The 21,343-nt window shown below is 38.6% G+C and overlaps 2 protein-coding genes and 1 long non-coding RNA gene across 4 annotated transcripts; 1 reads left to right on the top strand and 2 right to left on the bottom strand.

The window, feature by feature from the left end:
* The first annotated feature begins 5,398 nt into the window (after nt 1-5,398).
* On the top strand, nt 5,399-7,534 carry LOC144646637 (uncharacterized). The gene is made up of 3 exons (XM_078506293.1): nt 5,399-5,918; nt 6,146-6,235; nt 6,956-7,534. Exons 1-3 carry the CDS (start codon nt 5,415-5,417, stop codon nt 7,013-7,015), a joined length of 654 nt encoding a protein of 217 aa, XP_078362419.1. The 5' UTR covers nt 5,399-5,414; the 3' UTR covers nt 7,016-7,534.
* LOC144646638 (uncharacterized) lies at nt 7,287-7,754 on the bottom strand. The gene is made up of 2 exons (XR_013569461.1): nt 7,600-7,754; nt 7,287-7,511 (listed from the first exon to the last, which is right to left on the bottom strand). It is a non-coding gene; the product is annotated as an uncharacterized LOC144646638 (long non-coding RNA).
* Nucleotides 7,755-9,588: 1,834 nt separating this feature from the next.
* LOC144646639 (E3 ubiquitin-protein ligase CHFR-like) lies at nt 9,589-20,843 on the bottom strand. 2 transcript variants are annotated; one of them, XM_078506296.1, is made up of 21 exons: nt 20,733-20,843; nt 20,321-20,417; nt 20,163-20,208; nt 19,784-19,847; nt 19,513-19,599; nt 19,172-19,251; nt 18,763-18,891; nt 18,053-18,075; nt 17,658-17,733; nt 17,266-17,344; nt 17,071-17,135; nt 15,643-15,776; nt 14,366-14,422; nt 13,534-13,613; nt 12,884-13,018; nt 12,542-12,628; nt 11,927-11,997; nt 11,309-11,396; nt 10,846-10,962; nt 10,423-10,498; nt 9,589-9,797 (listed from the first exon to the last, which is right to left on the bottom strand). In XM_078506296.1, the coding sequence occupies exons 1-21, from the start codon at nt 20,839-20,841 to the stop codon at nt 9,761-9,763; spliced, it is 1,737 nt and encodes a 578-aa protein (XP_078362422.1). In that variant the 5' UTR covers nt 20,842-20,843; the 3' UTR covers nt 9,589-9,760. The 2 variants fall into 2 exon arrangements, with proteins under 2 accessions (XP_078362422.1, XP_078362421.1); XM_078506295.1 differs by having other exon boundaries at nt 19,172-19,254.
* Between the last annotated feature and the right edge of the window lie 500 nt (nt 20,844-21,343).

Consider the following 21,343-nt stretch of genomic DNA (forward strand, 5'->3'; position numbering starts at 1 on the left):
ACCACAGATGTCATCAGGGCATCTGTCATTTTGCCTGACAACAGTGGTGCGATGCCAGTGTCAGAGACTTCTGAGATTAACATCGACTTATCCAGTGAAAAGGTCTCCTTACTGGATGGAGCTACAGAAGAAATGACTACCACAGATGTAAACTGCGAAAGTGCATCTGTTATTTTGCCTGACAACAGTGGTGCGATGCCAGTGTCAGAGACTTCTGAGATTAACATCGACTTATCCAGTGAAAAGGTCTCCTTACTGGATGGAGCTACAGAAGAAATGACTACCACAGATGTTAACTGCGATGGTGCACCTGTCATTTTGCCTGACAACAGTGGTGCGATGCCAGTGTCAGAGACTTCTGAGATTAACATCGACTTATCCAGTGAAAAGGTCTCCTTACTCGATGGAGCTACAGAAGAAATGACTACCACAGATGTTAACTGCGATGGTGCACCTGTCATTTTGCCTGACAACAGTGGTGCGATACCAGTGTCAGAGACTTCTGAGATTAACATCGACTTATCCAGTGAAAAGGTCTCCTTACTGGATGGAGCTACAGAAGAAATGACTACCACAGATGTTAACTGCGATGGTGCACCTGTCCTTTTGCCTGACAACAGTGGTGCGATGCCAGTGTCAGAGACTTCTGAGATTAACATCGACTTATCCAGTGAAAAGGTCTCCTTACTGGATGGAGCTACAGAAGAAATGACTACCACAGATGTTAACTGCGATGGTGCACCTGTCCTTTTGCCTGACAACAGGTGGTGCGATGCCAGTGTCAGAGACTTCTGAGATTAACATCGACTTATCCAGTGAAAAGGTCTCCTTACTGGATGGAGCTACAGAAGAAATGACTACCACAGATGTTAACTGCGAAAGTGCATCTGTTATTTTGCCTGACAACAGTGGTGCGATGCCAGTGTCAGAGACTTCTGAGATTAATATCGACTTATCCAGTGAAAAGGTCTCCTTACTGGATGGAGCTACAGAAGAAATGACTACCACAGATGTTAACTGCGATGGTGCACCTGTCCTTTTGCCTGACAACAGTGGTGCGATGCCAATGTCAGAGACTTCTGAGATTAACATCGACTTATCCAGTGAAAAGGTCTCCTTACTGGATGGAGCTACAGAAGAAATGACTACCACAGATGTTAACTGCGATGGTGCACCTGTCATTTTGCCTGACAACAGTTGTGCGATGCCAGTGTCAGAGTCTTCTGAGATTAGCATCGACTTATCCAGTGAAAAGGTCTCCGTACTGGATGGAGCTACAGAAGAAATGACTACCACAGATGTTAACTGCGAAAGTGCATCTGTTATTTTGCCTGACAACAGTGGTGCGATGCCAGTGTCAGAGACTTCTGAGATTAACATCGACTTATCCAGTGAAAAGGTCTCCTTACTGGATGGAGCTACAGAAGAAATGACTACCACAGATGTTAATTGCGAAAGTGCACCTGTCCTTTTGCCTGACAACAGTGGTGCGATGCCAGTGTCAGAGACTTCTGAGATTAACATCGACTTATCCAGTGAAAAGGTCTCCTTACTGGATGGAGCTACAGAAGAAATGACTACCACAGATGTCATCACTTGTCCAGTTATTATCATTACACCCCCAGAGGGTGAAAGAAAACGAAAGAGAAGCTCTGAAGATTGTGCTGATGAGTCTGGCCCATTAGAGAAGATCCAGCGACTGGAAGAGGCTTCAGAAAAAACCACTACCACTGGTGTCATTACTAAAGTGGTAGCAACAGAGGGTGATATAAAGGTTGTTTCAGAGAATTCTGAGATAAACATCAGCTTGTCTGGTAAAAAGGTCTCCTTACTGGATGGAGCTACAGAAGAAATGACTACCACAGATGTTAACTGCGAAAGTGCATCTGTTATTTTGCCTGACAACAGTGTGGTGCGATGCCAGTGTCAGAGACTTCTGAGATTAACATCGACTTATCCAGTGAAAAGGTCTCCTTACTGGATGGAGCTTCAGAAGAAATGACTACCACAGATGTTAACTGCGATGGTGCACCTGTCATTTTGCCTGACAACAGGTGGTGCGATGCCAGTGTCAGAGACTTCTGAGATTAACATCGACTTATCCAGTGAAAAGGTCTCCTTACTGGATGGAGCTACAGAAGAAATGACTACCACAGATGTTAACTGCGATGGTGCACCTGTCATTTTGCCTGACAACAGGTGGTGCGATGCCAGTGTCAGAGACTTCTGAGATTAACATTGACTTATCCAGTGAAAAGGTCTCCTTACTGGATGGAGCTACAGAAGAAATGACTACCACAGATGTTAACTGCGATGGTGCACCTGTCATTTTGCCTGACAACAGGTGGTGCGATGCCAGTGTCAGAGACTTCTGAGATTAACATCGACTTATCCAGTGAAAAGGTCTCCTTACTGGATGGAGCTACAGAAGAAATGACTACCACAGATGTTAACTGCGATGGTGCACCTGTCATTTTGCCTGACAACAGTGGTGCGATGCCAGTGTCAGAGACTTCTGAGATTAACATCGACTTATCCAGTGAAAAGGTCTCCTTACTGGATGGAGCTACAGAAGAAATGACTACCACAGATGTTAACTGCGATGGTGCACCTGTCATTTTGCCTGACAACAGTGTGGTGCGATGCCAGTGTCAGAGACTTCTGAGATTAACATCGACTTATCCAGTGAAAAGGTCTCCTTACTGGATGGAGCTACAGAAGAAATGACTACCACAGATGTTAACTGCGAAAGTGCATCTGTTATTTTGCCTGACAACAGTTGTGCGATGCCAGTGTCAGAGACTTCTGAGATTAACATCGACTTATCCAGTGAAAAGGTCTCCTTACTGGATGGAGCTACAGAAGAAATGACTACCACAGATGTTAACTGCGAAAGTGCATCTGTTATTTTGCCTGACAACAGTTGTGCGATGCCAGTGTCAGAGACTTCTGAGATTAACATTGACTTATCCAGTGAAAAGGTCTCCTTACTGGATGGAGCTACAGAAGAAATGACTACCACAGATGTTAACTGCGATGGTGCACCTGTCATTTTGCCTGACAACAGTGGTGCGATGCCAGTGTCAGAGACTTCTGAGATTAACTTCGACTTATCCAGTGAAAAGGTCTCCTTACTGGATGGAGCTACAGAAGAAATGACTACCACAGATGTTAACTGCGAAAGTGCATCTGTTATTTTGCCTGACAACAGTGGTGCGATGCCAGTGTCAGAGACTTCTGAGATTAACATCGACTTATCCAGTGAAAAGGTCTCCTTACTGGATGGAGCTTCAGAAGAAATGACTACCACAGATGTTAACTGCGATGGTGCACCTGTCATTTTGCCTGACAACAGGTGGTGCGATGCCAGTGTCAGAGACTTCTGAGATTAACATCGACTTATCCAGTGAAAAGGTCTCCTTACTGGATGGAGCTACAGAAGAAATGACTACCAGAGATGTTAACTGCGAAAGTGCATCTGTTATTTTGCCTGACAACAGTGGTGCGATGCCAGTGTCAGAGACTTCTGAGATTAATATCGACTTATCCAGTGAAAAGGTCTCCTTACTGGATGGAGCTACAGAAGAAATGACTACCACAGATGTTAACTGCGAAAGTGCATCGGTGTTATTTTGCCTGACAACAGTGGTGCGATGCCAGTGTCAGAGACTTCTGAGATTAATATCGACTTATCCAGTGAAAAGGTCTCCTTACTGGATGGAGCTACAGAAGAAATGACTACCACAGATGTTAACTGCGATGGTGCACCTGTCATTTTGCTTGACAACAGGTGGTGCGATGCCAGTGTCAGAGACTTCTGAGATTAATATCGACTTATCCAGTGAAAAGGTCTCCTTACTGGATGGAGCTTCAGAAGAAATGACTACCACAGATGTTAACTGCGATGGTGCACCTGTCATTTTGCTTGACAACAGTGGTGCGATGCCAGTGTCAGAGACTTCTGAGATTAACATCGACTTATCCAGTGAAAAGGTCTCCTTACTGGATGGAGCTACAGAAGAAATGACTACCACAGATGTTAACTGCGATGGTGCACCTGTCATTTTGCCTGACAACAGTGGTGCGATGCCAGTGTCAGAGACTTCTGAGATTAACATCGACTTATCCAGTGAAAAGGTCTCCGTACTGGATGGAGCTACAGAAGAAATGACTACCACAGATGTTAACTGGGAAAGTGCAACTGTTATTTTGCCTGACAACAGTGGTGCGATGCCAATGTCAGAGACTTCTGAGATTAACATCGACTTATCCAGTGAAAAGGTCTCCTTACTGGATGGAGCTACAGAAGAAATGACTACCACAGATGTTAACTGCGATGGTGCACCTGTCATTTTGCCTGACAACAGTGGTGCGATGCCAGTGTCAGAGACTTCTGAGATTAACATCGACTTATCCAGTGAAAAGGTCTCCGTACTGGATGGAGCTACAGAAGAAATGACTACCACAGATGTTAACTGCGAAAGTGCATCTGTTATTTTGCCTGACAACAGGTGGTGCGATGCCAGTGTCAGAGACTTCTGAGATTAACATCGACTTATCCAGTGAAAAGGTCTCCTTACTGGATGGAGCTACAGAAGAAATGACTACCACAGATGTCATCACTTGTCCAGTTATTATCATTACACCCCCAGAGGGTGAAAGAAAACGAAAGAGAAGCTCTGAAGATTGTGCTGATGAGTCTGGCCCATTAGAGAAGATCCAGCGACTGGAAGAGGCTTCAGAAAAAACCGCTACCACTGGTGTCATTACTAAAGTGGTAGCAACAGAGGGTGATATAAAGGTTGTTTCAGAGAATTCTGAGATAAACATCAGCTTGTCTGGTAAAAAGGTCTCCTTACTGGATGGAGCTACAGAAGAAATGACTACCACAGATGTTAACTGCGAAAGTGCATCTGTTATTTTGCCTGACAACAGGTGGTGCGATGCCAGTGTCAGAGACTTCTGAGATTAACATCGACTTATCCAGTGAAAAGGTCTCCTTACTGGATGGAGCTTCAGAAGAAATGACTACCACAGATGTTAACTGCGATGGTGCACCTGTCATTTTGCCTGACAACAGGTGGTGCGATGCCAGTGTCAGAGACTTCTGAGATTAACATCGACTTATCCAGTGAAAAGGTCTCCTTACTGGATGGAGCTACAGAAGAAATGACTACCACAGATGTTAACTGCGAAAGTGCATCTGTTATTTTGCCTGACAACAGTGTTGTGCGATGCCAGTGTCAGAGACTTCTGAGATTAACATCGACTTATCCAGTGAAAAGGTCTCCTTACTGGATGGAGCTACAGAAGAAATGACTACCACAGATGTTAACGGCGAAAGTGCATCTGTTATTTTGTCTGTCGACAGTGATGTTATGGCAGAGTCAGAGACTTCTGAGATTAACATCAGCATGCCTACTGAGAAGGTCTCCTTACTGGATGGAGCTTCAGAAGAAATGACTACCACAGATGTAATGATAACACCCACTGAGGGCGAAAGGAAACGAAAGAGAAACTCTGAAGAGTGTGGCGATGAGTCAGGCCTGCTCAAGAAAACCCAGCAAGTGGAAGAGGCTGGTGTCCCTGCAGTTTTCAATGATGAAATGGAGAAAACTGCAGTTTTGAGTGATACAGGTCATCTCCCTGGCTCCAGTCATGATTCTTCTAAGCTGCCAGCTGAAAAGCCTATCACTTCTGAGGACATGGCATTAAACTCGATGCAAAATGCATTGGAGATGTGTGCTAGAATTAAGACTGAGGAGTTGCCTGTTGCTGGGACTTCTGGTGTAGACACAGCTGACACAATGGGATATGTCCATTACTACCTGAGGACTGCGTATCAACTGCTCTTTGGCGCAGCTCTCCAGAATCCAGCTGGTTCCACACCTCTTGAAGGCATCATTCACCAATCCCAGGTTAGTTTAAGATTTATTCATTTGTTGCTGACAATTTATGTACAAATTGTTCAAAATGGATTTTTCTTAATTTCTACCCCAAATCGGCCAATATAAGCTTAGTTATATATTTTTTTGTATTGATTACTCTGGGAAAGTTAACATAGCTGTTCCAAGGGTGGATGAAACTTACACAGCATTTAATGCAAGTCAGGGTTTTAATATGATGTATCATTTTTAAATTATAGGAGCGAGCGACTTTTGAACCATCTCCATCAAACAGAGCTCGAAGAAGGCGGGTGAAGCGTGTGTGGAATGGGGAAGCGTTTGTTCCTGAGGTATGAGTAAAAGGAATATGTTTTAAGTTTTGCATTCACAAGTGGCTGAAGAAACGTTTAGTCTGACAACAAAATAAAACATGTGTTCACCACACAATGGATGTGATGCAGTGATCATGACTAAACACAAAAGGGTAATTTTAATGACTTGATAGGAGTGCTGTTAAACTGCATTGTATCAATACTGTATTTTAAAGTACTACTTGTGTTAACAGTGCAGTTACAAACATGTTCAGGCCGGGAAAAGTGTTTCTCATGAACATTTTCAGTCATGTTGTGAATGCAGCATAAAATCATGTGTGTACTTTGAATTGATAAAACTTGGGTTTTTTTTTTCTCGAAGTTGTTGGCACCAGGCTATCTTCTAGCAAATTGCTATTTTTAAATTTTGTAAATTTCTAATTTACATAAAATTAGCACTAGAGATGCAAAAAAACAAGATTCTACTTGAGTGTGGCAAGTAGTTTGTGTTTGCTTTGGTTTTGCTCCGGTTTCCCTTAATGTAATTGGTTAAATAATCTCACCTCTTTCTCAGCTAATCAAAACTAAAACCATACATGATGCATGAATTTGGTTAAAATTTGTGCGTGAAACAGGATCATGACACCCCTTTTGCTACCTTGTCCTTTGTTACTGGCCAGAGTAATTACTTAACTTTTGGTTTTTGCGACACTCAATTGAAAAATGCTCTTATTAAATTTGATGCTTTTCAATGTTTAGGGTCAGGCACGGGAACAAACAGCACCCTATCCACGGAGACGTCGACCACGACGTAACTGACCGGGAGCAGGTCGTCACCACCGTTCATGGCAGAATGCTCCTGAAGCCATGAACATTTTTTTTTATTTTTTTTTTCAACATGATTTGTAAACAAGCAACATCTTTCTACTTGGTGAGCGGGTAAAAATAATTTAAAATGACTCAAAAACAAAAGAAAAACTTACAAAAAAATTGAAAAGGAAAAAAAAATCAAAAAATCTAAAAAATTTCCCTTATTACCTGCAACCCAAATCCCCACTACTGCAGTAGTTTTTTTTTCGCCAAACCTCCCTTTCCCAAATCGTTTTTTTTTACCCAAAACCTGTTTTTTTTTTCGCCAAATCTCCCTTTCCCAAATCGTTTTTTTTTTAACCCAAAACTCGTTTTTTTTTTCGCCAAACCTCCCTTTCCCAAATTCATTTTTCCATTACCCAAAATCTGTTTTTTTTTTGCCAAACCTCCCTTTACCCAAATCGTTTTTTTTTTACCCAAAACCCGTTTTTTTTGCCAAACCTCCCTTTACCCAAATCGTTTTTTTTTTTACCCAAAACCCGTTTTTTTTTTTTTTTTTTTTTTTTTTTTTTTTTTTTTTTTTTTTGCCAAACCTCCCTTTACCCAAATCGTTTTTTTTTTACCCAAAAGCCATTTCTTTTTCCATTACCCAAAACTCGTTTTTTTCCCAAACCTTCCTTACACCTCCCAAATTTTACACCCAGATACATGCATGTACCCAATACCCAACATCCCACAACCTACAGCCATCCCTGAACATTGCAGGTATTTTCAATCCGACCCAGAAAAAAAAAAACAATAAAAACAACAAAACCAATTTAAAAAAATAAAAAAAATGAAAAAAAACAACAACAAAAAGTCACAAAACCAAAACAAAATGTTTAACAAGAAATGCTCCAACAACTTTCAGTTTCTATTTGTAAAAAAAGAATTAAAAACCCTGTCAGAGCACCTGAAGACAAGCTTTGTCTAAACTTTACTCTATTGCCTTCAGTTGCTCTGGAGGAGGAAAAAAAAGTTTTAAAAACCAAAAAACAAGCTCATCCAAGTGGAAATGATGTTGATTTATCTGGACAATGTAAAGCTGGAAAAGATGAAATTAAACTGTACATTCAATTTTTCAAAAATGTGAGTTCTCTTTGTATTTAGATAATTTTTATTAGTCAGGCTTGAGTGATATTTTGCATTAAGTTTCTACTGCGCATGCTGAAGGTTGCAAGGAAGTGATTGATTACGTATCAGTGAAACATACTTTAAAAAGGGCGTGACTCCATTTCTATTCTGTATTTCAAGTATTTTTCCACACAGAAATTCTCATCTAGACATTCAAACATAGACATTCATTAATGAGCAAAATGGCCAGTTTGGGCAGTTTCTATCTCATTTACAAATTCCTATTCTTTGAATATGCAAGCATACCGGTAAATATTTCCTTAGATAGGGAATTTCCAAGTTGTGTGCGTGTTTGAAAGAGAGTGACTCCAAGTCTATTGTGTCTAAGTGTCAAAGTCACAACACTTTTACATGCAGAGAAATTCCCCTCTGAATATACAAACAATAGAAATTTGTGGTAAATAATTATTTTTAGCTTGGTGATAAATAATGAAGATAAATTTTTCAACAACGACACCGGACAAACTGACGGGAATCAAACCCATGGCCTCCCAGATACCGGTTTGGCGCTCTAACCAACTGAGCTACAAGAGACTCGTGGTAAGCTGCGATTTACTAGGTTGATATGTGACACGCGTCCTGCATTGCTGCTAGGATCAGCAATGTGGAAATCATTAAATCATGGTAAATTTTCAGCTAGGTGAGAAGTATGAAGATGAATTTTTCAACAATGACAGGAGCATGGGACATGCAAAAATTGAGTCCCTGACGGGAATCAAGGCCATGGGTTTGATTCCTGTGCATTTGAATGGGTGTGACTCAATGTTTATTGTGTGCACATGAGCCACAAGTCTTTTACACACAGAAACTCTCCTCTGAATATTTCAATAGAAAAATTTCTCTCTGAATTAACAAACAGTAGAAATTTGTAATATGTGAAAAAGGCCTTCCAAGGGGTAAAAGCAACAAGCGACATGACCCTAGAAACTGGCGACATGAAACATTTTAAAAGCCACAAGCCATGTCATCACAGGACTGAAATGGGATAGCAACACAATGTTATAGCAAAATAATGGGGTACAATGGTGACATTTTGGATAAAAACAGAGGCTCAGTGATATTTTTATTAGGGTATCATATTCGATTTACTGTGTCAAAGTCATGGGTCTTTCACATGCAGAGAAATTCTGCTCTGAATATTCAAACAATAGAAGTTTAAACTAAAAAACCTTTTGCATAGTGGCAGTAAAAACTGTAGTGACAGGGATGCTTTCTTAATCTAAATGGGTATTTTGAAAATGAGCCTGCTGTATGGTATTAAAACAATATGCCTCCCAGTTTGCAATGTACAAATTTCTTGGAAATGTTGTTCACATAACATTGTTCATTATTATTTTGCGTCAAACTTAAAACAAGGCAATTTCACTCAAACTCTTCTTCACCACTCAAATACATTTCAGATAAACAAGGAGGTTTAGTGATGTTTTTTATTAGAATATTGGTACACCATGTACATGTATGTCTGGTTAATTGCCAGAATATTTTGATTTTACAGCTGATGTAGGCACAGTCATGTTTATACTGAGCTCATATTTTTATGGTAGCATCAGAATTCTTGCTTTGGTAAAGTAGGTCAAGCAGCTAAAATCTTGTCTGTTCACAAATGTGATTGAAGCGACTGTAAAGGGAGAACAAACAATTATTTAACTCCAATATGAGTACACAGCAGCATGTACTCTATTTAATTAAAAATGAACAAACTGATTGGGTTTTCCATTCTTTTCTATTCAATTTGGTGGTTTTATTTAATCTAATCTATTTTTAACTATGAAGAAATGTGAAAACATTTAAAACCCCTTAATTTAATTTAAGTAAAATATTTTTTTTTTTTTTTTTTTTTTTTTTTTTTTTTTTTTTTTTTTTTTTTTTTTTTTTTTTTTTTTTTTTTTTTTTTTTTTTTTTTTTTTTTTTTTATTTCTGGGAGTGTGCGTTGGACATGAGATGATAGATAGCCAACAAGGCACAGAGTGCTGAGTTGGCTATAACTATCTCATATTCAACAAGCATGAGTGGAATAACAATATTTATTTAAAAAGGCCCAAAGAATTGCAATATTTGAACTTCCCAGCTGTATTCATTGACGCATAATGGCTGCCATTATTGTGGCCAATGGTATATGAGCTCATATATCATTGCCTGTTATCCAATTAAAACTCAAGAACTGCAATAAACCATTGCTAGTTTTTAATAACAATAAAATAATTAGTACATGAGTATTGCACATCTTACAGTTGTTGATTTACCTTGCATGAAGTGGTTTGGTCTTCTGTGTTCGGCAGTTCTTGCCCCAGTAGCAATCAACACGGCTAAGCACCGACTCTATGTCAGATTAAAAAAAATACATTACAATATTATATCTCACCATTACAGTACATGGAAGGCACAGTGGCCTGATGGCTAGCGCGCTCGACTCCGAGGTTCTTGGGCACCCACGTGTATAAATGGGTATCCGGGGAATTTCCTGCTGGGGGGTAACCCTGCGATGGACTAGCATCCCATCCAGGGGGAGTAGCACTCCTAGTACCGGGATAAGCTCTGGCTGTATGGGCCACTTGGCTCAGACACAGACTCAACCTTTTTTTTTACATTACAATTTCATCATTACAGTATATGGTTTATAAATCCCTTTGCTGTAAGGGCAGAGTTAAACATTAGACTGGACCCACCTGGCAACTTATCTCTTGGTATGTCACGACGAAACTGATATGCAAGCTCCTGGAAATTTCGCAAACCACATCTGTAGCAAAGCACAGTTGAGGAGTTGATATCATGAGATGCCCCATCTGATGAAAAATTACCATAATCAATTTCTGACAAAAGTAAAAGTAAGTGGCAGATCTGAAGGGAAACTGCTCTCTTCGGAACTTCCTCTCAGTGCCACCCACCCCCCTATTCCGGGGTCTGGAATAGGGGTTGAATCTGAAGGTCTGTCACTGTGAAAACGCAAAAACATACTCTGAGCTACAATACTCAATTCCCTTTATAGCGCGGGCCTGCAGGCAACTACCGTGATTCCCTGCAGGTGTGTGCTCATTCCATAGAGGGAATCGCTTATTGATGGAGAAGAGAGATCATGCATGGTTGATCAGCTGAAATCAAACTTAAGTATTGTGTAAAGTATTTACTCACCCACTGTTGTGTATTCTTTGGAGTTTAATTTAAGGAGACATCTCTGTAATAGGTCTTGTTCACTGAGACTTTCTTTTATTAAATAATCCTGTGATTTCAAAACATAAATGCATAATATTTATTGTAAGCGCAACTGGTACAGCCAGGGTCTACAGTGGGCAGACTATGCATCTAGATCACAGTGTGACAGAGGTTTGTATTCCCCAAGAGTAATCCTGAAATTCCTGAAAATAACTAGTCAGGAAAATCTAGACAACACTCAGGGATTATCTAAATGTTTATTTTTTTTTTCAAAAAAACTACAGAGTGGTGAACAGGGGAGGGGGGGGGGGGGATAAAAAATATTCTATCATGATTCTCAGAAATACATGTTAAACAGCAGACAATACTTCCATCAAACTTACCAAGGAAAGTTGTGAACTGTTTTTTTAATTTATTCAGATCACAAAACATGGCTTGTAATCAGAGTCACTTTTATTTAAGCAAGCTTGCCCATCCCCGCGCATAGCAAGAGTGATAACACATTGAATTTAACTCTCCAAAATAAAGAAGACATAAAATGTCAATTGAAATAAAATTTTAATTCATTGACAATGTTCAAAAATATTATATTCCTACCTTTAGTATTTGGGATTCATAACGATTGTTGTTGATTATTGATAGAAGGTCATTTTCTCCAAACTTAAAATCTGTTATGAAAAAATTGACAAACAAATCAAGATAATGAAACAAATGACTGATTAAATCATCATCATCATAAACAATTATTGTATTATTATTAATTATTATGAATCATAGAGTAGCATGTTCTCTTGGAAAGCCAAGAATCTAATTGATTGTCTTAATCGACACATCTAAATTTGCTGCCCCCTACTCACGCGGGAACAACACCCCCCCCCCCCCACCCCCCCCTTTTTTTTTTTTTTTAAAATTAGCATTAACTTATTAACAATATGCCTTAAGGTTGCTATTTTTAGCAGATACTAATTTTAGTGATTTTTTCAGAGAAAGATTTAGCGACTATTTAATTTATAGCGATTTTTTAAAAAATTTAAAAAGTTAGGAGTTTCAGGGGTACTTACCGGTAAATTTAACGTGTATTAAATTTCATCGAGACAAATTTTAGCAAGCAATTAATTTAGCGATTTTTGCACCAACTCGCTAAAATCGCTAAAATTAGTAGCCCCTAACAATAGTAACCTTAAGGAACATACCATCTAAATTGCTTTTTACCTGTAAATTTATTTAGACATCCTTGACAGCCACTAGCTCTCCTGCAGCCCCATAACAAGTGGCAGAAATGTTTAAGACAGATTGAACCTACACAAAAAAGCTTGTTACGTAAAAAATTAAACTAATTACCTAATTAAAAATAAATTCATTAGATCATCAAAAACAAACCTTCTATTAATATTGATTTAGTTTTTAAGATGTACTTAGACAATTTCTTAGCATTACTACAGAGCTATATGTTTTTAAATGATTTCACTGAAATTTAAATGGCAAATGAAAATAAAATTATGTAAAAATCACTATCAATCGGTGATTGTATCAATTTTGTAAATGAACACTTACATTTCTGTGCAGGAACTCTTCCTGTCATTGTATCAGGCCAGCTGTGCGGCATAGGTTGAATACAACACTGACATAATATGTGAATTTGACCTGGAGTACATGTGAAGTCTGGTGGAGTTACACTCGTTGATGAACCTTCAAAAATAATTCACAATTATTACCTAATTGAATAAACATTTACCATTGGTAACAACCACGTTTATAGACTCTTTGTTTAGAAAACTGTTTGCAGGAAATTGAATAATATGCTTTTGATTAAAATTCCATGAAATACACTGTATCTTTAATGCACTGATTGTTTAGTGATTGAAATTCCTTGGTCAGTGTCATAAGCTAAAGAAGATGTTCTTGTAGAAACATTAATTAAATTAAAAAAGCTAAAACAAAAACAAATGACAGAATAAATAAATAAATAATTTAAATCTTCCAGTTAAAACATTAGATTTTTAAATCTTATTCAGCCTGGACTGGGAGAGTCTCTTTTCACCACAAAGGACTTCAGAGAAAAAGAGCGACTGCTTGCAGTGACAGTGTAACAAAAAAATGTGCCTCCAAATGTAGCAACTGCAGGAAAAGGCTGTTAATTCAAAAGTTAGGATAATTGTTAAAAAGTGGTAATTAATACTCTAACACTTATTATTAGCACCAACCTTCACTTGTACTCGCTGAACAAGAGGGCGTGGCAGGTGAAATGTAACCAGGACAAAGTCTGCAGCTTGTGGGAACTGGCCTTCAATAGTTAAAGGAAGTTAAGGTTTTAATTATTGTTACAAGAACTAAATCACTAGATGCTTCTCTTAGTTATATTTCTAACTTTTTAGATTACACAAATTGAAAAAACAAATATTATTACACAAATTGAAGAAACATTCCGTTATATTATTATATTTGCGGTTTTCAGTGAAATGCGAACTCTGAAGTTCAATCATCTTAGCGGACCTCTCGGGAAACATAAGTTTCCTTTCAAAAGGTCAAAAGCTCACGACTGTCAGTTGTGATTAGTAGATTTCGATCCATTTTGTTTGTTTCTGTTTGTCATGGTTCGTTGGCAGTCGCCATAATTATGATTGACGACAGAAAAAAACGTAATCGCTAGTTGGATTTTGAATTTCAGAGTTCGCATTTCACTGAAAACCGCAATAAACTTACAATTGCAAGTAGAACATTTGAACTTTAATTCAAGCTGGGCACCTTGGTTGAGCTCTGACAAGTTTCAAATGCAGGATTGTCATGGGTTTGACAATCCTGGTCAGACCAACAACTACGGTCTTAGTGCATATTATTTAATATAAAATGACCTTGTCTCAACCTTTAAGTGCTCCTAGACACTCACAATTTGTAAGGAACATTGAAGAAGAGCCACTAACTGTTTGAAAAGAGTATCAAGTTTCTGGGGTTTAATTAATTGCGCTAAGGAATTAATCATTATTATGGGTAGTGCCCTTTCGCAAATGAATATAAAGAAAAATGTAGAATACTAACCTTGAGGAGGCGAATCCAAACAAACCCCCCAACGACGATGGCATTACTGCTACTCCTCTGTTATTTAAAGAAAAGATTTGAAATAAATCAAGATGATTCTCGTCCCCAGAGCTGCTTGTCCTTTTTAGCCGGCTGAGCCTGGGGCCCAAGCAACAAGTGGCTCTGGGGACCCAAGATTTGATTGGCTATATTTTTTAAAAGAGAATTTAAATCTAGCCAATCAAATGAACCATAGTAAAAGGGATTTTAAACGGTTGATTTGATTTGCCAAATTTAAATTTCCTTTGTTTAAGTGATGTAGCTGTTGTGGTTTAATTTTATATTTGGTTTAAAATTTTTCAAACCAGTTTGATTTTTATTTATTATTGTCTTGTATTCATTATCATAATCTGAAACAAAGGGAAATGAAAATCAAACTGGTTTGAAAATTTTTTCTAGATGTAAATGTAACTCACGCCCAAACGGGAAAACAAAAAACAGAAGAAAATGAAACCAAAGATAAAATTAAACCATAACATAGCCAATCAAATCATGCGCCCCCAGTGTCACTTGTTCTTTGTGCCCCAGGCTCAGCTGGCTAAGAGAGACAAGCAGCTCTGGGGATGAGAATGAATCCAAATAAGCAATCTATATGTAGCTTATGATAATGGCTGTACTAAAAAATACTTTTAATACTTTATCATTGTACATAAACTGTTAGAAAATAGTATAATATTATAATAAAAAATTATAATGTTTCTGACTGTCAGTCTCAGAATGATCCCCAGAGCTCCACTGTCCATAATTCCAGGGTGAACAGTGATTCTCCAGAGATTTCCATTTATTATTTTCTGAACATCACTGAAAACCTCAAGTAAGGTCACATGATTGGTTCTAACTCAAATCAATTTTAAACTTTTCTAGTTTCCCATAGACTATGAAACAATGTACATGAAATAAAGTATATCGAAAGGTCAGACAACCTGTAGGTCTGTTAAATGTAGTCTCCTAAACCTTAAGTCTGCAAATGAATTCAAAATGAAAATGAAATTGAAGCTTGCATGACAGCATGTGCCAAATGATAAAGTGTAATAGGCCTTTTCCGAGTTACCCTTTGCCTCTGTTTCAAAACGAGTCTATGTGCGAAACCTTTTAAATGAAAATTAGTTTGATTTGCATGAAAATGGACTTGAAGGTGAAACTCATTTTCATGAATGATTTCGCAGGTAGACTCGTTTAAAAAACAGAGGCATAGGGTAACTCGGAAATAGCCTATTATTAAATGCAACAGTTCCTACACGAGGTCATCCTCTCTGTCAGAGTCATCGCTGTAATCCTCATCTTCATCATCTTCATCCTCCTCATCATCATCATCATCAATTATAAAGGATGGCGAGCCAAACAAACCTCTTGTTGTACGCTTTGGTTTAAGCTGCAAAACATGTTGATACTGATATCAAATTATAAAAGGCCTCAGCAACACAAAGGTAGATTAAGGGCAGCCTCGAGCCAAGTGGCACATACTGCCAGATCTTATCACAGTTTTGACAGCTTTAAACAGCTAGGAATATTTCTACTCTCCCCTGGATGTGATGCTTGTCCCCCAGCATTATTTTGCCAGTTCCGATTTATACACCTGGGTGGTGAGAGGCACTATAAAAGTAAAGTGTCTTACCCAAGAACACAACACAATAACCCGGGCAAGGCTTGAACCCAGAGCATCCACTCCGGAGTTTGGCAGGCTAACCATTAGGCCACTGTGCATCCCATAATTCATGCATGCTAGCTTGATAATTTCCCAGTGAAGGTGGACAGCAGGGGTGTCTGAACTACCAGCTCTTGATACATTTAACTCCCAGTTCCTGTCTTAAACTAAGAGGTTCCTGCATCTTTACAAGTGCTATTTCTTCTGCACATTTTCCAAATTTCTTCTGTTCCCACCATCTCGGAGACAGGGGAGAGTGGGGGAAAGAAACACGGAAGCGGACGAAAAAAGGAAAAAAGGATGACGAGGCCCCGGGGAAGCACCAGACCAGCAAAACCCCTGAACTGCCCCCGATGGCAGAAATCGACCCGCCCCACGACCAGCCGACACAGTCGGTGCCCGAAGCCGCCAGCGGCCACCGCGTGTCGCGAAGGAGAGGCATGCCCCCCGAGGAAGTGACGCCAGACGCGGACACGCGAATGTGGTCGAGCGAGGGGGCAGGCACGGAGAGGAGGAACAGCCCATCAAGAGACGACGCGCGAGCGGGCAGCGAAGAGAGAAGGATCGACGCAGCGACGACATCCCCAAGCCGAGGGGCCGGAGGACGGCCGAGACCACCAAGACCGCCCGAGTGGGCGGGGGAGCAATGTAGCACTAATGAGGCAACAGTTTCCGACTCAATCAGTTGAGGAGGCAAGCGACTAGTGGGGAGGGTGGGGGAGGGGGGGGGAGGACCGGGGGTGCGAGTGGCTGGTGGAGGGTTCCCACCACATTGAGAAATCTCACTACTGGCATTGTTTTCTCCCACCTCTGGCCCTGTACCCCTCCCACTCCACCCACCCCTCCCACTCCCTATTCTCCTCATGACCCTCTCAGGGTCCCTCCACTAGTTCTCATTCAAAACTTACATCCAGACTTGGTTGAATTAATGCACTATATTTGCATACGTATGTTGACTTGATGCACAAATGTATATTTTTTTAAAAAAATAAATTGTCTTACACTTTATGTGTACACCCACCATATCCTCTGTGATTTTGTTTTTTGAATCCATTTCTCTGAGTTCTTCTTCTGATCGCCGTCTCTCTATTTAATAACAGGAAACACTGGCTCATGCAAAATATAGATGAAATGTTTTTAAAATACTTGCAAATTAAGATTAAATTATAATCAATAATATTTATTTATTTAATATAATTAGAAGTATTCCACTCACCTGGGTGTTCTTTGAGGAAAGCTTCAACCAAGTTGTTGATGATGTGATTTTTGCTAATTCTTTCAACTTTTTTCCGACACTACCAAACAAACAAAACAACACATACTTCATTGATGTAATTAATACAAATTTGGTGAATTAAAGGAAGGTACCTAACATGGCATGGTGAAGAAACTCTGTTATCAAACATTAAAGAACATAAATCACATGCAACCTTATAGGTATTTCCCTAAAAGGCATACAAATGTCATATGTATGGTTGCAATCTTTAAATTAAGTAAATAACCAGTTTGCCTTATAACTGTTGAACACAAAACTAAAGAGGGATTTGCCAGGACTACAGATAGGAGTATATTTTTTAAACATTGATATTTTATTGACAAGATACTTACACTGGGACAATCATTGGAACGATCCATCCATTGGGAATAACACGCCGCACAGAATGAGTGGATACAGGGCTGCAAACTAGAAAAAAAAATCAATGCTTAAGTTAGATACAGTTAGAAATTATGGTACAATTTTACTCTGTAAACATGGGATTTTGGATTGAGCTTTTATGTTACTTATCGTAAGTTATATTCGGTGTAATCATGATCTACCAAGCTTGTTTGGTCAAGATGGCTGGATAATACCCTCATTTGTTTTCTGATTATAGTTTTTTATGATTATAGTTTTTTCTGATTATAGTCCTTAACTGTGTCTCATCTCTTGGTAAATATCCAATCACCATGACCTCAGGCTTGGTTACTCATGTATTTAGTGACAAATTAATTACTGGACTCACCTCACACAATCATGAAATATATCCTACAATAAAGAAAAAAATATATAAATAATTATAGTATATGATCATGTGAAATGCTACCATTGTGGCTGATAGTTTAGCCTAAAGGTCAAAGTTACTCAGGAGAAAAGGTGCGAATGACTGCTTCACATCATTGGGATGGACACCAGAAGGCCGAAGAGCGAGAGGGAGGCCAAGGACAACTTGGAGAAGGACAGTGTAAAAGGAAAGAAACAAGGCAGGGTGGGCGAACTGGCAAGAAGCCAAAGCGGTGGAATGGAACAGGGAGTGTTGGTCGGAAAGCCTGACGGCCTTATGCGCCTACAAGCACAACAAGACTTGACAATGATGATGATGAAAGGTCAAAGTTAACACTGGTAAGTAATGTTCCCTGACAAATTACAAATATCTTTTCTCGCTGGTAACTGATCATACTTATTTCCTGCTTACCATGAAAATAATCAAGTCCTGTTCAAATGTTTAAACATACAATGTCATATAGAAATTGTAGTTCTGCAGACCTTATTGAAATTGTTTTTTTGCAGTTTTGATCTAAAAGTGGTGAGCACCTTTGTCGAACTGTGAGTTTGTCCTAAATATTTTTAATGTACATATGGCATACATGTGGCTTCAATTTGATCTGCAGGCATTTTGTTTCAATAATGAATTGCTGTGGAATTCAATATATTTGCGTTAACTCTTATTCACACCTGACAGATGCTACAAAGCAGTGTGTCTGCAATGGAGTTATGAGCTGGTAGATCAGGTTTCTTGCCCTCTAATGTTTCATCTTCTTGATGTTTCTTTTTCAACTCTGGTCCCTCATCAGTATGACCAGTCTGAAAATAAAACAGTGAATATAAAATGATTTTTTTGACGCCCATTGTTTTTAAACTTAGTATTTTTACCTTTTGAAATTTTTAAAATCTTACAGGACCCATAAAATAACAGTACTCTCAAGTACTGATGGGTTAATCCTGTTAAAAATATTCGTTATTATTATTATTATTATTATTATTATTAGACAGTGCAGTTACACACATCACAAAATTTAATAATCCAATTATAACATTTTAAATACATTTATTACCAAGCTCTCCTATTCTTTTGATAGTATACCTCACTGCGGGATCTTTTTTGAGACGTTGACCCCATTTCATTTGGTTTTACTCCTTTTTGTTCATCTTCAGAAATGTCTTCTTCTAAAAGCAATAAAATTAATATTTCGGGTAATAATTTATTAATTAAAATAACATTGGCAGACATTTGAGCAGCACTTTAGGTTTGCTAGCAGTGAAATATTTAGAAGTAGTGTAGTGTAGTTAATGTCTTTGTCCAGGAGAGGCTTTAAGTATTGACAAGGTCTGTTTACCCAACCTGAACATAATCAACATAATCAACCTGAATCATAAGAGTTAAAGGATTAATAAAACTTTGATATCACATCACGTTTAACTGACCAGTATCATTATTATACTCCAAAGTATTGTCCAGTAATGCAGCCTCCTCCCTCAAAAACTTTAAGTCTTGAAATACAAATGCAATATCTGCAAATGATAGTTACAACAAAAATATTATAAGTTAGGGGGAACCTAGCTACAAAATAAAGGTAGAGACTGGGGTTAGAAGAGAAGGAACAATTTTTTGTATAATTTGTGAAAGGGTGAGGGTTGTGATAACAAAACTTGTATGCAGTACTCAAATTGAAATGCCAAAGCAAATGACATTTACCACTCTCTGGGTGATCCTTTCGATGAACTATTTGCACTTGATCATTGTGACAAATTTGTGTTTTCTGTAAACGTATATAAAAAAAAAACTCACCATAAGTCAGAGTAAAATAAATTTGAACTACAGTGTGTACTTAAAAAGCATACTTTTGACAGATTTGTTTTGTATGCAGTGCCCATACATCATTTAAAAAATATATATTACCTCTCTAGTCACTTAAATATTTACTCCCTTTGGTTTTTTTTTTAATTTGAAACATTTTAGCTTTGCTTGAAATGGACTGATTTCCAATCACCAATTTTCCACTGAAATATTACCAACTTTAACAAAACATAAACAAAAACTTTTCTGAATATTTTTTATTTATCATAACACTTACATCATCTTTTGTAATTTTCTTCCCATTCAACAACGATCCATTAGTGCTAGAAATGCAACAACATCATATTGTACATCATTTCATTTTTATAAAAACAAACTGATTTAAATTCAAAGACTAAATTTGAGTGAACTAATAAATGATCTGCATTGAATCACCTGAAGTCCCGAAGCCAAACTTTACCATCTGGATCTCTTGAAATAGTACAGTGATGGCCCGACACAAATTTACTTCCAGTGAAGCTGACATCACAATCTGTGAAAAGATAAAGCAGTGTGTTTGTATTGTTGTTTACAAACAGATGTTCAGATGTAGCTGTATCGTGGCCTGCTGAGGATTGATCGTATGCAAATGGCTTATACCATTAAATAAACTATCTTTTACACATTAACCTTCGAAGGCTGACTGCATATACTCGGTTTTGTGCGTCTGAGCTAAGCGTATACTAATCATTGAGTGACAACACTGATCAGTTTCAAGTTTCAACCGTCATCACTGTTCTGGTGAGCTATCCATCTGCAACTCATGTGATTATTTAGGTCTTTAACTCATGATTCTTGAAACTCTTACCTTCTTTTCTCCCTAGTTTGACGGATTCTTTACTGATAAGCACTGGTGGTTTACTGTCATGGGTAAAAATCAACTGCCCCCATTGCATAGCTTCAGTATTCGTCGCCATCTTGGGTCAGAAACTCGTTCCAGTCCTAACCAACAATCTTACGTTACTCATGCGACGTCACGCAACGTGAGGGGCGAGGGCGCGTTGCCAGACGACCCAAGTTACCCGTGTGAATTACTCAGATTTTTTCTTTGTCCAACGCTTGTGTCTAACTAACATTTCATCTGAAATTTTCATGTTTTCACCGAGCTCAAAATTTACCATCTTTCATTATTTATAGATTGTTTATGCGTTGCATAGAAGACTAGGGGGAGGGGTTGGATTGAAACAAAAAAGAAAAAATGGTAGAACGGGTGGAAAAAATTATTGGCTTCCACTCCTGTTGGGCACTTCTATGATATGCAAACTATCAACCTCGTTCCCAGGGTCTCTCTCTCCACCCCCAGAGCGAGGGGGCGAGGTTGAAAACTGTCTTATACCTGTATTCTGACTGCCACTTTGTTCCTTCTGTACACAAAGCTGGTCAAGACCCCAAGGTCTAGCGATACCAATTTTTTATTTT

The sequence above is a fragment of the Oculina patagonica genome, chromosome 3, assembly GCF_052425735.1.
Source record: "Oculina patagonica isolate OP01 chromosome 3, crgOcupat, whole genome shotgun sequence".
Taxonomy (NCBI): domain Eukaryota; kingdom Metazoa; phylum Cnidaria; class Anthozoa; order Scleractinia; family Oculinidae; genus Oculina; species Oculina patagonica.

Coding starts and splice junctions, on each gene's coding strand:
- LOC144646637 (XM_078506293.1), top strand. CDS start 5,415: ATGCCTACTGAGAAGGTCTCCTTACTGGATGGAGCTTCAGAAGAAATG. Junction 5,919..6,145: donor GCATCATTCACCAATCCCAG/GTTAGTTTAAGA, acceptor TTTAAATTATAG/GAGCGAGCGACTTTTGAACC. Junction 6,236..6,955: donor GGGAAGCGTTTGTTCCTGAG/GTATGAGTAAAA, acceptor TTCAATGTTTAG/GGTCAGGCACGGGAACAAAC.
- LOC144646639 (XM_078506295.1), bottom strand. CDS start 20,841: ATGGCGACGAATACTGAAGCTATGCAATGGGGGCAGTTGATTTTTACC. Junction 19,600..19,783: donor AAAGGATCACCCAGAGAGTG/GTAAATGTCATT, acceptor TATCATTTGCAG/ATATTGCATTTGTATTTCAA. Junction 12,629..12,883: donor AAGAGTTCCTGCACAGAAAT/GTAAGTGTTCAT, acceptor TTTTTTGTGTAG/GTTCAATCTGTCTTAAACAT.